Genomic DNA, 16,203 nt, shown 5'->3' on the forward strand with positions numbered 1-16,203 from the left:
GTATATAATTCTTTCCGAATGCCATTGTGAAATATTAAAATATGTCGACATCTTTCAAATGTTGGTAGTTACGATCCCAGTATCCGCCGTTGTAGAGCCAATCCTCCTGTTTAGTGTACGGGTTTGTTCCCTGGCTGAACCATCTGGAAGTTATTTATTTTGATAACTTTAATATTATTTATGTTTTATGTAACAATATTGGTCCATATTATATATCTATATATATATACTAGAGTGTTAAAATACAGCAGGGGTTAAATATTGTCTACCTTAAATTAGGTATTGTAAACTAAAAGCATATTTAAAAAATAACATACAGACTGTGCGAATTGAACCTGCGACCATCGGGTATAAAGAGTGCTGAACTGTTACACCACTGAGGACGTCAATAACATATTTACCTGGCCTGCCAGCTCTTCTTGAGAGCTGCGTCGATGTCGCCCTGCTCCAGCAGCCTCACGTCGGGACGCAGCCGGCTGTCCGTCGGACACAGCTGGCCCTTCATGTCGCGCTCCAGCTCGTTCAGGGACATTGCGAATTGAAAAGCAAAAGATTTGGAGTTTACCGGATGAGCGAGATATTAAAAAAATGAGTATGAATATTCAAAATGGGTTAATATTAAGTTTTTTTGATTAATTAATTTTTATTATTATATTTTTTGTTACTAGCTTTTGAAACAAGAATGATAAAGACTTTCAGTATTCGTCTCGTCACTATTTTCTTTTATTCTACTCTATTCCATACTGCGTCTGTTCTACCTACTTTATTCTTCTATGAATTAAGGGGGTCTTCCTATGTGATGGGTTGAAAAAATCGATTTTTTTTTCATAAATTGCTCCCTTAACATTTCTAGAATACGGTAGTAAAGCGATTTTAGAAAATTCGAAGTCGTTTTAAAGATACAGCAGGTAAAAGTCAGTTAGAGACCGGGCCTATTGTGTACCGTCGGCTTTATACCTGGCCTCCCTTTTATTAATATATTTGTTTATACAAGTTTAGACACGTTTCTACAGACTTAAACAGAAATTTCTATTGTTATAATATTTTACCGAAGTTATTTTAGTCTTGGTTGAACTCGAAGAGAGCCTGCCAAATTATTTTTTTTCATAATGAGTGGACGGAAAGGAAGTACGAGTGGAAATGTTCATCCTGGTCGTAGTAAAAAAAGAAAGTTTGAGCATCAATTTTGTCCAGAAGGTGAAGACAGTTGGTGTAAATGGCGTAAGGCTGAAGCTAATAATGAACTGGACCAATTTCATCACGATAAACCACCTCTAATTCCGCAAGTCCAAGAAGCTATCAAACCGGTTTTCGAAGATTTATCGAAAGACGAATTATTAATTCGTTGTTTAGGAGCAGAGACACAAAACAATAACGAATCTTTGAATTCTTTGATTTGGACTTTCGCACCTAAACATCTTCATTCTGGTCCCAAAGTTGTTGAAATTGCTAGCTACTTAGCAGTTATTATCTTTAATGAAGGTTTTCAAGGTATTTTAAAAGTTATGTCGATTATGGGATGCCCTGTTGGTCGTGAAGCCCAAGCGTATGTTGAGAAACGGGATGAAAAGCGAATCTTACGCTCTGAGCGGCGCGTAAGTGATGTCGTTAAACAAGCCAGGATTGACTCAAGAGCTGAACAATCTGCTTTAAAAGAGTTTCACGAGGAAGAGGAAGGAATTCTATGGACCAGGCATCGCCGATTGAGAGTAAGTTGATATTTTAATAGTTTAGACTTGAAACTTTAAACGGTTTTTCTCAAAACTGTGTTTTTTGTTTATTTCAGAAACGGCTGGATGAAGCGAGCACACTCAATATATTAAAAAATGAACTATTATCAATCGAAAATATTCAAAATGATTTTTTTTAGCAAAAAACAAAAAAAAAAATAATTTAACTTTTTTTTGATCAAAAATAATTTTTTTTATATTTTTATTATTATATTTTTTGTTACTAAAAGCGTTTTTTTTTTTTGGATAACAAGAATGATAGACTTTTTTTCGAGTATTCTGTCTCGTCACTGAATATTTTTCTGAAATTTTATATTTATACTGTCCAAATATGTGTTAATAAATGATTCTACTCTAAATATTTATGGTCGTAGAAAAAAAAATCTATGAATTAATTTGCCAACCAGCAACATTTGTATAGAAAAAATAAAGTTTGGTTTTTATGAGCACAGTTCTTCCAATTATTCTTTTCATAATAACCTTTGTGAAACTTAATATAATACAAAACAAAAATATTTAATTTCGTCTCGTTCTCGCTTTTGCGCTTGCCTCTGCCTATCACAACTGGGATTGTGAAGATATATTTATTACTAGCTGCGTCCGCGGTTATAAGTTATTCTAATGTATAAGCTATACTACTAGTAAAGTTTCATTAAAATCCGTTAAGTAGTTTTGTGGTGAAAGAGTAACAAACATCCACCCATACTCACAAACTTTCGCGTTTATAATATTAATAAGATATATTATTATTCACAAAAAAAATTAATTGCCTAATATTTAGATAATAGGCATATGATTTTCTTACTTGTGCACTACTGCTGGGCCTGGGCCTGGCCTCCCACAGAGTGACAGAGCTCGGTATCTCGATGTTGAACGTGTCATCTGACTTGGGTACATCATCTGAGTTCTCAGGTTCATCCGACTAGAAAACGTAATTAATATTAATTATATTACAAAAAAATATATGCTGTCGAAGTGGAAATGAGAGGTATAGCAGCGAAATCTCTACAATCTTCTAAAAGATCTTGGCCTGTATAGAACTGCAGTAAGTTCTATACTAGAACGTGTATCTAAAGCTGCACTAGATGTTCCTATCAGATTTATCTGGGCAGGGAAAAAAATATTATCTATCTATCTATCTGTTTAAAAAAAACAGCTTCAAAAACCGTCGCGTAATTTTAAAGATTTAAACATACATAGGGACGGACAGACAGCGACAGCGACTTTGTTTTATACTCTAAATATAATAATAATAATGATATACATTTCATTCAAATGATTAAATTAACATGTGAATCAACATATGGCAGTGAAATTACAAGGTATGAAGTCATGATATCTTAGTCGCCTGGAATGATTGATTGACTGGCGTTGTATGATAACATGATATCCGTAGTGCTATTCATGTATATGGGAGATAATTGCCTCTTACTATAATGTGGGTCAGATTGTTTACCATTTCAAATCTATACGAAAAATAAAAAATAAAATAATGAGTAAAAATAAAGGGGCTTTTTTTGGCAGGCTGTAGACTCAATAGAGATCGTAACGCTTCCAGTAGCGGAATTAATAAACCTAATATAAATCCATTACGTAATGAAATAGACTTTCGCAAAATGAGATCTAAGATCTAATTTAATAATATATTAACACTTACGTCCTGTACTGACATGGAGCGTAGCGCCCCTACTTTGAAACTGTTTAGTTTGGCGAGCACTTTCTTGGGAGTGTGGGACGGAGTTTGTTGTGCGCTCGCTTCCTCTCCACGTTCTTTTGCCCATTGTTCATAAGCAGCCGCATTACAGCACTTTATGTATTCCGTCCACTTACCATATAGGAATCGAATGCGTTTCTTACTGTAAACACAATAAATTCTACCATATCACCAGTGTAAGACTGCGTCAGTAGTAGAGTTGCAATAGTTAAATTATACTACATATTAATATAGTTAAAAAATATTAACATGCAGTGAAGATAGGTGAAATGAAATTATTTCTCCATTATCCTTATGTTTTCCTAACTCCTTCACCCAATCCGGAGTAGCTCCTTAAATGTTGGTGTGATTAAAATTAATTTGGTATAAATTTAAAGTTAACAGATTAACCTTTTAAATGGTATATATGGTATTTTTATTATTCTTAACTAGTTATTAAGTACTCAAGATCGCGCGAAATGAATACCATACGTTTGCTTGCGAGCGTATATTTATTTTATACCAAAATTTAAAAACCTAAGTTTCTGCTTAAAACCTTTCAAGGACTTCCCTGGACTAAAAAATCTAGGACATGTCCAGGCAAAACAGGGTTGGCAACTCTATAGTACGATATAAATTAATATATTGCATTTATTTAAAAGAGCAACACGCTAGTTTCTTGACGTTCTTCTTGTGATGAATCTGCGTTCCATGTGAGAGGTAAAATAAAAAAATATGTTAATTAAAAAATGCTTATATTAAGTTTATTTCAATTTCTATATACTCTTAGTACTCACTTGGAGTCCACTATAAAGCCGTCAACTCTATGCAAGTCTCGATTGTTGAAGCCGGCCGGCTTGAAGGACAGGTTGGCCTTCAGTCCAGACCCACCATGGCACACCACTTCCATGGGACCATACTGCTCGATCCATAGCTTACCAACAATAACATTATGAACGCAGCAGTTTACGTTACTCCACGTGTAGGCTTCACCCCATCTAGAAGTTACATAGAATAAAATTAAATGTATTTATTTGCTTGAAATATGGTATACATATGAAAATAAGCTATAGAATTCAAAATTAAAAAATCATTTATGTATTATTCATGTAGAATATATTAGCAACTTCTGAACGTCAATTTTTTTTCATTATAATTTTAATTTTTTCCCTACCGTCCAGTTTATATATGTATGTATATTATATATGTTTGTACGTACTAACATTAACTATAAGAAAACTATAATACAAACAAAATAGGCAAGAAAACCTGATAATAAATTAATCATAAATAAATAAATTATAGGGTATAGTTTATTATACATTAAACATACGGCTTAATGTATGGTATGGTAGTGTTTTTCGTCATTACAAAGCGATCTAAATAAAAATGTAAGTGGTTATTTATGGTGTTTATGTAATGATGAATGAAATAAATTAATATTAAAAGAACGTCAGTATTATAAAGTAATCGACCTATTTCCCCATTGTTTAAACAATAACCCTATAATTGTCAACATTTTATACAATTTTTTTCTTTACTTTTCATTTATTTCTTAATTTGAAAGTGAGTTACAAACAATCGATTTAAAATAGCATAAGATGTTAGAGGGTATATACTTTTACTTTTCGATAATTAAAACTAAACAGTATGGTAGAAATTATAACAATCTTTCTAAAAGGATTGTTGCGGGTAAATGCTACTATGTTTGGTTGAGACGATGTATATTAAAGATGATAATCGACTGACCATATGCAGATAAAAATATTGATCATATATACTACATGACAATAGGAAAATGTAAGGTGGCGTGACATAGTTTAGACTCGGCAGTGCTTAGTACACAATGTTGGATTTCTCTTACTAGCCATTATTAAATGTAATTATTATTTTGATGTATCTTGGTAACTGTGTCCCATAAGGACCGATGTTGTTTCTAGAAAGATTAGCAAAATTTCAAGTACCGGAGCGGCGTAATCTTACAACATAACAAGATTACTCTTCAGGTAATTTCAGATGTGTATCCAATTAGATACTGCTCTAAATTACCGTAACTCGTAAATTATTACCTGGGCAGCTCCACAGTGACATGTCCCTTGGGTTGTATTTCGACGCTTTTGCCACAAAATTTGAGTTTGGGGTGAACGGACCCGTGAAACACGAAGTGAGGACTGTCCGCATGGAACGCTGATACTGGGGGATGGTGGGAAACCTGAAATACAAGGAAATATTTTTAATTAATAATTACAAACTATGTACATAATACTAATAGCAATTAATAATAATATTAATAATATAAACTACCTACATTTGTATAAAACTTGAAACCTAAAATATAAGAAAAGATATAACGCTTTTGCTTTATCCTATGATACTTTAATATTTAGTAGGTATTTGGTGTTAGTATTTATTTTATATTAATTTATCTATGGACGACCTCGGTGGTATAGTGGTTTAGCACACGCCTTACTTGGTCGCGGGTTCGATTCCTCACATTGCACAAACTTTTATATTCATGAGTATGATTGTTTGTATCGGTTTGGGTATTTTCTATGTGTAATATATATGTACTCATGAAAAAAAAACATATATGAATGATAGTGAAATGGTATTTTTGGCGTGGCACCAGTGGAGGATGACAAGATGAGCATGAGGTCAGGTCAGTTAGCCCATCGTTATGTCAACCTGACATAGTACATTGCTAGTTATGTGGTCATGAGTCCACATTACTAACAATCCCCTTTCCACCACCTATAGATATTAGATAACTGATACTAATATATATACATTTGTATCAGTTATATAATACCCACAACACAAGCTTTAGCTAGCTTAACTTGGGTCTAGATGGCGCTGTGAATGAATACACCTGAGATTATTATTTATTAGTGTAACGCCACAAATATCACAATATTACTTTTTGCGGCTACAACCTAAGCAGATCTTGTGTTATGTGTAGGTAGTGGACAACTGAATGATATAGTTAGATACTTTGTTTTTTGTAAAAACATTATATACATAGAAAATACTTGGACCAATACAAACAATCATACTCATGAATACAAATGTTTTTACTGTACGAGGAATTGCACCCACGCCCATCGGAAATAAAGCGATGTTTCAAACAGCTAGATCACTGACGCTGTCAGAACAGGCAGTGAAATTACAGGATAAGAGGACACCTACCCTCTGAAATGACAACGATTTCACCCTATTCGAACTTACGATTTTGTGACGTTTTGGTTTCTTACCTGTTCACAGACTGCTCTAAACTCTGGTCTCTCGAGCTCGTAAGTTTCACCAAGCAGTGGGTTGAAAGGTTTACCCAGGCGTTCCCAATTCGACGCCAACGCACTTACAGCAAAAGCTGCAATATAAAATATACAATATACCATTGGAAAAACATATTTAGATAGTTATATAAATTCATTATTCATCAATTACAATTAAAGATAAAGAAGAAGCACTTGATGATGAACAAGGTACAATTATTTACAAATTGTAGTGCTACACCTTAAACCTACCAGCTATGTACTCCATCCTGGCGACTGGATCAGTTTGTTCGGAGGCCATTCTGAGCAGATGCGCGTACTCCAGGTACTCGAGCATCCGCTGGAGGAAGGAGAGCGGCTCATTGAACACCACCGGCATCGTGATCTTGGACAGCTCCTTGCCCACGCAGTTCTTCAGCACCGACCACAGGGAGAAGTCGCCGCGGCTGAATTGGGCAACTGGCAGAGAGCTCCTGGTGAAGAAGATAAAATATGGTGAACTTCTAGATTTTCCTTTTTATTTACTTATTTATTAGGTACTACTTTGATATAGAACCATAGATCGCGAATTCAAATGTCGTCGTAATAGAAAAATGTGTCTGAATTTATATTTCTGATTCTCCGGTGATGACAAAACCTATATATAACAAACAAAATTATTCGAAAAGAGCGGCGGTAGGCCTGAGAAATATGGAGTTGTCACTACAACGTTAAACGATAAACGTCGTGAAGGATTCCCTCTGACCGATCCCCCGTCCAGTTCAAACGGGGATCGAAATCACAACGACCTGAGCCGAAGTTCGAATCCTTAGCGGTACCCTCAGTCTAACATCATATCCGTCATACGAGTTGGCTATCAGCCACTCCATAAGTTCTTCCACAGGTTTGGACTGTCATTTGCAGTCGCTCCCTATCGTTCAGTAAAGCTATAAAGGCCAGTTATTAGACTAGTTAAAAAACGTCGCGAAAACACTATTAATATTTAGTTACGACAATTACCTGCTTTAAATACTTACGTTTATTTTAAAATAAATTTTGTATATTCACTAAACGAAGACAAACATTGTTATAAGGTTTTATCTTGAAACATAATTTCCATTACAATTTTCGACACAAATTCTCACTACATCTCCAGACATTCTCAGATTCAAATTAGCAATAGTCTTCGTGAATAACGTATGAACCTGACTGAATCTGGTAGCTTAGTAGACGAAAATACTCATATTCACTACATTAGGCAGTGATTTGTCTATAAAACCTATTTTATTGTTAACATCATCATTACGACTAATAAAATCAACGACAGCACATTCAAACGACGATAAACTCTACGTGATAATAATTCCAAGCTTACGACCTTGGGTATCTCAATGTAATCTGGGGCCCGAAATGAGGGGTAGGTCCTATCGACCCGCCGAATTGGGCCAAGGCCGACCGTCTTCCAACTCTGTTCTTAATCCTGTTGGTTTCCTTTTGTTAATCTGTGACAAATGATAATAGGGCTATCATTTGTTGATTTAAACGGCATTTAAACAATTGTTTTATAGCTCAATTTGTTTGTGTGTTTTACTAATATAATACTTAAGCAAATTCCAGAATTACCTTTTATGTTCTAATTTTAAAACACACTTATTATACAAAACCTGTTAAGTATTCATTACTTATTACTTAATTGACAAGTATTCTCGCTAGATATAAAGAGATTAGAGTTTTTCTATATTATTTCTTTTTGGTGTATTTTATATGTATAATTTAATCCTTATATTTGGATTGATAAATTCTTTTGCTTGCAGGTTTCTGTTGTAATTTAATACAACGGAAATGTTATTATTAGAATATTTTAGAATGTTCACTGTACCTATGGTACTTAAATAGATAAACAATAGTAACATATTGACTTTAAAAAATATCAGTTGGGTTTCTTAAAATTATAATAGAATTAAAAAAATAAGACATACATAAAAATTATATATGTACTAATAAGTCCTCCACCAATTAGTAATGATAGTGTTTGTTACTAATCCTAAGTAATGGCTAAATTGTTAAGAATTTCTTCTCTGTCAGCCCGGTAACCATGCTGCCCCTTCTAAAAATTATCGTGGCTAATTTATGGGAATTCCACATGAAATTAATGTAAAATTAATTCATATAATACTGTAAAAGATTTACTTATTTACTTCCAACATATATACCCAGTTATATGTTGGAACAGCGAGGGCGGCATAACTAAGAGGGAAAATATAATTACATATTATGTACATAGTACATTAAAGCAAATATATGTTGTTTAGACACGCTTAGAATTTTGCTGGAAATAACTTGGCAGCAATTTAATCAAATTTCCTTCAAGCCAGAGTAGGTACTTATATCAAAGTTTAAATTCGCTAACCGGACTTTGAACGTTTCAAATTCTGTTTCAGGGCGGATTCGAGAGGTTGGATCGCGTTGGGAATAAATTACAAACATAAATAAAAAGTATTTTAACTTTCAAACTGTATTAAATTTACTTAAAAAATTATATCTCACCTTTTCGCCTGTACTAATTAAATGATCATTTATAATATTAAAATTATTGAGTAATTTTTATCTGCTTTTGTTTAGATGAAAGATAGACAACATTCGGGTAACGTAACTTCTCATTTATATTATTATAGTTAATAGTGTAGAAATAAGGTTTAATTTTCTGTACAAGTATAAAAAAATTTCACTGGGTAATTAGAAGAAATTACAGAAAAATGAAATGGTTCTTTTTTTACTTTTAATGCATTAATGAAGTTAGTCTAATGTTATTGAATAATAATTACGTTTATTCACTAACAATATCAGTTAGATCATGTATAGAGTCCAAATGTAATCAATATTTTAAAACACAATTATTATTGATCACCATATATTTTTATCGTTACTACTATTTATTACTGTACTAGTTTTTTTCGGAGACTTCGTCTGCATTTCTTGCCTACGTCTGCCATTGGGATATCAGTCTTCACATCTTCACGCAAAATTCAAGCATTTATACATACTGACATAAATAAACACTTGTGTTTATAATATTAATTTAGATTTATACTTTACTAGCTACTCGCCCCGGCTTCGGACTGATGTACATGTATTATTAACCTTCATCTATTGCTAAAAACTCTATTAAAATCCATTTAAAAGATCTAAACGAACAGACAGCAGAATCGACTTCATTTTATACTATGTAAAGATATTGTCAATAAAAACTGTGTTCCTACCGATATGCGACATATACAAATGAACGTATAATATATGACCAACAATCCAGTATTTCCCCGGACGAAACTTTCCCAGCTTGTAGACGAGACGAGACCGCACGGTATTGATCGAGTCTCGGTGACCTTGAACGAGTGTACACCCTACTCCAGCCAGAACGTACCCGCTCTAAAATTCCAACGGATTTGGATAGCACCTGTTGAAACGTAGGACTTATTTGAAATATATATTTCATGTAGGTGATATGTATCTTTTTTTGTTATTTAAATGGAACGCCAAACGAGTTGACGGACGGTGAGCGTCGTATATGTACCTATATAATAGCGTTTTTTTTATTATTTTAATTTTATTTTGGTAAAAAAAGTCATTATAATATATGTATACATAATAGGTAGACGAGAACCGAAAAGTATTTAATAGGATTAATAAGTGGTGTTCACATAATGAACTTATAAGATTTTTTTCTACATATTGTACTACAAACAGACAATACAACAATATGAAATATAACATAAAACAGGTATAACATAGAGAGTGAAGAAAATAGTGCGTGAAGAAAACATAACTATTATTAAGCAAACAAAGAATACATTACAATATCCAGAAAATAGTTAAGTACTTACCTACATTTCATTACGCAAAACAATAAATTGTCAACTGAGTTATCTGTGCGTTAAAGACATCATGATATCATGTGATACACATGCGTTTAATTTTTGCAGCCCGATAGTAGGAAAATCCAATTTGCATGAGATCACACCAACACACATACACACGTGTATTTTACATTTTCATACACCACAATCAATATAGAAAAAGCGTATCTTCTTTTTGTTTTGTGTGTGTTTATTTTATATTAAGTAAATTGTAATTATATTAAGTGAGTGTCGTGTGTTTAAGTGGATATCTATCTAATAAATACCATTCCTTAATTTCTTTTTTTACAGCTTACCTACCGCGAAAATACTGAAAATATTTACATAGTATAAAACAAAGTCGTCTGTTCGTTTATATCTTTTAAATTACTCAACAGATTTTAATATAGTTTTTAGCAGGGATGTTAGGGAGCTCCGTAACCGTAACCGAAACCATCGGATGTCCGATATAAAAAATATCCGTAACCGTAACGGAATCCGAAATAAAAGTTTCGGACAATATCAGATAGGAGCGAAGCCTAATTGAGATACGTTATGTAATAATTTTATTACCTGTTTGTATTTTACTTTTGAAATTCCTTAAAAGATTAATATCCGAAACCGAAATTATCCGAAACTAACGGATAATCCGAAATAATTTCATATCCGCATCCGTATCCGTATCCAGTATAATAATCATTCCTATATCCGAAACCTATCCGTATCCGAAATTTGACATTAATAACATCCCTGATTTTTATATAGGGTGATTGAAGATAAAGGTTTATATGTACCTATATGTATAATACATGCGTGTTATAGTATAGAACAATATATATTATTTATATCACTAATAATCTATGTATTAATATAAGAACTTAACATTATATCAATTTGAAATGGTCTTCTTTCTTTGAGAATATAGATTTAATCTAATTATATTACACTACCTACTGTTGATAATCTAATTTATTTTTCTGTATTCAGCTGTATTCATTTCTAATCTCCTAACTGAATCTACATTGAAAGCTTGGGATTTCCGTCGGTAGGTATTGATCGGCTGTTTGGTCAGACCACATTTCACTTCATTCTTGTTGATAAATCTATACCAATGTTGATCCAGCTGTAACAATCTATACTCTATACATATAAATAAAATTGGAGTGTCTGTTTGTAATATTGAAATAATCATTTTTTACTACATGCATATGAATATAAATACGATACTTACACGAAAATAACATTTTTTACAATTTTTGTCTGTCTGTCTGTTTGTTCCGGCTAATTTCTGAAATGGCAGGACCGATTTTGACGAGACTTTTAAACATTTATGAAGACATTGCAAACTGGAATATTGAAACACACTACAAACATATTCAAGTAAATAGTTGCATACATGATGATGATCACAATGATGATGATCTTTATTGTGATTCATAGGTCATATAAAGTTGTTCAAAAAATATATAGCGAAGTATCTACCTCTATTAACTTAATCATTAGTCATATTATATACAGTTGTGCTTGTTTTTAATTAAATATTACTTACACTGATGACTAAGATTTCTTCAATTATAAGCATACAATAATTGTTAAAATTAAATGTTAGTCACCAATAATAATTAAAAACAATTACAACTGTGCACAATATGAGTAATGATTATATTTGTCATTAAAATATTAATTAATATTGCAATACCATTAATAATAAATCATGAGGGCGATTTTTAAAAACATTTTTAATAAGTTTTCACACTTTGATTTTTGTATAATTTTACGTCAAGATAGACTTTTTTATGTATGATAATGGCATGATGCACCCGCCTGCGCTAACGGCTTACGCTGGCGGCGCACCAGTGGAGGGTGATAAGATGAGCGTGAGGTCGGGTCAGTTAGCCCAGCGCGACAAATTCACCAAGAATTTATCACGATGGTTTCCAGGGAACGGCGTGGAGGTCAACTTGCTAGCAATAAGATCATCAGTTCAGATTACTAACAATCCCCTTTACCCCCGTCAAGGTAGATTGCACCTACCTATCACGAAGACGTCATATATATGTATATATTATACTAGCTGTCCCGGCAAACGTTGTTTTGCCATATAAATTAATAACGCTATAAAAGAATAGGGGTTGATGATAGACGGGTGAAAATTTAGGATTGTATGTATTTTTGTATGTTGTATCATAAAAAAATAGAAACTAAAAATTTTGTCTAAAAAATAAAAAAAAAATTAGGGGGATGAAAAATAGATGTTTGCCGATTCTCAGACCTACTCAATACGCTCACAAAATTTCATGAGAATCGGTCAAGCCGTTTCGGAGGAGTATGGGAACGAAAACTGTGACACGAGAATTTTATATATAAGATATATAAGACGTCTTCGTATATATTTGCTGTCTTTTATATAAAAAAAGCAAACAAATTCGGGAAATCAGCCAAAACCAAACCAAACTCGACTTGTAATTTTAAAGATCAGCATGCAAACAAACCGTTTTTTTTTCTGATGTCAATTTAATTAACACAGAGACATCTTGGGAATAACTATGCACAGCTAGTGTTGTACGTTGTAGAAGTTTAGCGGGCACTATATCTTTGCTTATATGTAAATATATTATAAGGATAAACTATATATATTGTGTATGTATTTACAGAAAAAATGAAACTATATGTACTTAGATATATCAGTTGTCAAGTATCGTTTACTTGAAAACTTTATACTTATATATGTATGTGCATAACGTACCTTTTTTACATGGTAATTATATTTTTTAATACGATTTTTTCTTTGTTCTTTTATTATTCTCAATTTCGAAGTATATGTTTTACCATCATACCTTACTTTCTCTTAATACTAAAAATAAAATATACTAAAAATTATCTATATATTATTGTATATACTATATATAAACCTCAGTCTTTAAAAATATATATTTACATATAAGCAAAGATATAGTGCCCGTTAAACTTCCAGATGGGCAACAGCTCGGCCTGTACACATAATAACTTCCGTACAGATCGGCCAAGGGCGCGCTTAAAATTTAATTTCCTACTCAAAGTGGGTGGCCCCTATCCCCCCCTCCTACAGGTGAGAGGGGTGGGCGTCCCGCAACAGATGACTTGAACAGCTCTATATATTTACCTCATTTCAGCGCTTATAAAAATGAAGAGTTTAAAGTCGTGTGAAGATGAGTGACTCTTAAGTATTATAGATGCTGTGCCCGCGGTTTTACTCGTGTTAAATTTATAGCCTATATGTTATTTTGATGTATAAGCTATATTACTGTAAAGGATTTTGATAAAACAAAATCCGTTCAGTAGTTTTTGCGTGAAAGAATAACAAACATCTATCCATACTCACAAACTTTAGCGTTTATAATATTTCTTGTTGCCGTTTGATTTATCATCAACAGTGATTCATAACCTTTTTGTGCTATACGACATCTTTCTAAAGCCCCTAGGTATGTATGTAGCACACATATAATTTAATATTTATTAATGTAAATGAATGTAAAGTCATAAGAAACTTAAATGATATATTTTACAAAGAAATCACTAGGAAATTGTCAACGAAACACAGTAAGTACATTTTCAAAATACACAATGAAAAACTGGAATTAAAATTCTGACTAACTTCTAAAGATTCTCCTAATATAGGATTCTCATAATTTAGTTATGAAACAATTAATTAAGAATTTGCTTTTTCGTTAAATTTGGCATCGAAATCTAGTATTGCATTTAGACAGCCCAGAGCGAAAGAGTTAACCTCGTGTCGAGTCCATTTTCGAATTGCTCTCCTTAACAATCAAATTGACTCCCTATTGGGCATGGGCCCCAGATTTGAAAACACTGGCATAGACAAATGTACAGGCGGTGTCAAGTGAAGTCGCAAGAACACGTAGTTATTATATGAAAATTATAATAATATTGTTTCGCAGAGTTGGCTTCTGACAAACTATTAAACTAATTTATGTAGGCGAGAACTCGTGGGAGCTGGCTCTAATTTTAAGGTTAGAAATGAATGGATCTCGTTGGGAGATATTAAAACTACAACATTAATTTGATAAAGCATACCTACACAGAGGATTTTTATAAGAACACAATGAAGGTAAATGAGCGAAGAAAAATGGGCTTATTCTTTTTGTAAGTATCCAATTTCGCTTACGCCTACGTACGTAGGTACCTACGGCGCTATTTTCTCAAGTAAATTCTCAAATATATTTAACATACATATATCTGCTATATGTATATATCTGCAATCACACGCTGATTAATAAATTGCATCAACGTAATGAATAGTTTTTTTGTAGATGATAATGGAATTGTGTTCCTGCCTACGCTGGCGGAGTACCAGTGGAGCATGAGGTCAGGTCTTTTAGCCCATCGTGGCAACCACGTGGAGGTCAATCTGATATAGTAAATTGCTAGCAATGGGGTTATTAATCCACATTACCAACAATCCCTTTCACCCCTATTATCAGATGTTTAAACCTGTAGCACTGCGAGCTATGGAGATATAATGCAGGCAGACATATAGACTCAATTTATAATATTAGTATGGATTTTTCCCCCATTTGTAATATATAGTTACAATTTTTTTTTCTCTCTTCTTATCTGCAATCAGTCCCAGAACTATGAGCAGATTTTTTGGGTGTGGGATCTAAGAATGGAGTGTCCACCCCAGCGGGAGAATCTACTCCTTAAGCATGTTACAATTTTTAAAAAATATTCTTTAATGTTTTGTTTCAAGATCGATTTTTCATAATTTTTAATTGGTCATATTTTTTTCGTCTCAAGATGCAATAATTAGTTTGAAATATTTTAGTGTATAGGGATCTACCATCGTTTTGTATATAACTCAGGGGTCTCTAAACTATGGCCCATGAGCCAAATCCGCCTCACGCATTTTAACACTAGTGTCCGCTTAAATCTTCCATTTTGCGACTAGTCTTCAGAAATATTGTTAAGAGCAGAAATATTAAAACTCTTCTGGCACTAGAAACATACTGAAAAGTGAAATTATTTACTTAATATACATAGCTAATAATTAACATACTAAAACTTACCTGTATTTATACTGCCCGTCAGCATTATCTTCCATCTTACTCCTTCACGCCAGTGACTGCAGTTCCGGCTCCGCGCCCGAACACACGCGAACAACCCCAAACACACCCGCCGTTAAAATCACACCCCGAGCACACAAACGTCCCAAAATAACTCTCGTACGTCCAAAAGTCACGTTTAATGAGTTTGTATTCACTATTTGATATCCATTATTCTCGTGTGATTTACTATTTTCTATTTTCTTTTAGGTAGGATACTTAAAAAAGGCTTGTTTATGACATGGCTAGTTAATCCATTCATACATTTTATTTTATTTTATTTATATCTTAATCACTACAGATAAATAAAATAAAATTACATGTTTAATGTAGATATGTTTAATGCTTAATTTCCTTTTTAGCTATTAATAGTTTGAATTTACGTCTAATATCGTAATATTTTTTTACGTAATTGAAATGACAGACAAGCTGATGGTACACAGCTTCCTCACAGTAGAAAAATTGCATTTCAGAAAACTATAGTACCATACCTGTGGTCAGGAAGGGAAAAGTAATTTCAGCGATAGATAATAA

The 16,203-nt window shown here is 33.0% G+C and overlaps 1 protein-coding gene across 1 annotated transcript; it reads right to left on the minus strand.

Moving 5' to 3' along the window:
* On the minus strand, positions 1–15,756 carry LOC131845957 (oxysterol-binding protein-related protein 2). The gene is made up of 9 exons (XM_059195127.1): positions 15,634–15,756; positions 6,948–7,168; positions 6,675–6,790; positions 5,493–5,635; positions 4,221–4,421; positions 3,388–3,586; positions 2,536–2,652; positions 402–517; positions 1–143 (listed from the first exon to the last, which is right to left on the minus strand). The coding sequence occupies exons 1-9, from the start codon at positions 15,666–15,668 to the stop codon at positions 35–37; spliced, it is 1,257 nt and encodes a 418-aa protein (XP_059051110.1). The 5' UTR covers positions 15,669–15,756; the 3' UTR covers positions 1–34.
* Between the last annotated feature and the right edge of the window lie 447 nt (positions 15,757–16,203).

This window comes from Achroia grisella, unplaced genomic scaffold, assembly GCF_030625045.1.
Source record: "Achroia grisella isolate CSIRO2021 unplaced genomic scaffold, CSIRO_AGI_Agris_v1 utg487, whole genome shotgun sequence".
Classification (NCBI taxonomy): domain Eukaryota; kingdom Metazoa; phylum Arthropoda; class Insecta; order Lepidoptera; family Pyralidae; genus Achroia; species Achroia grisella.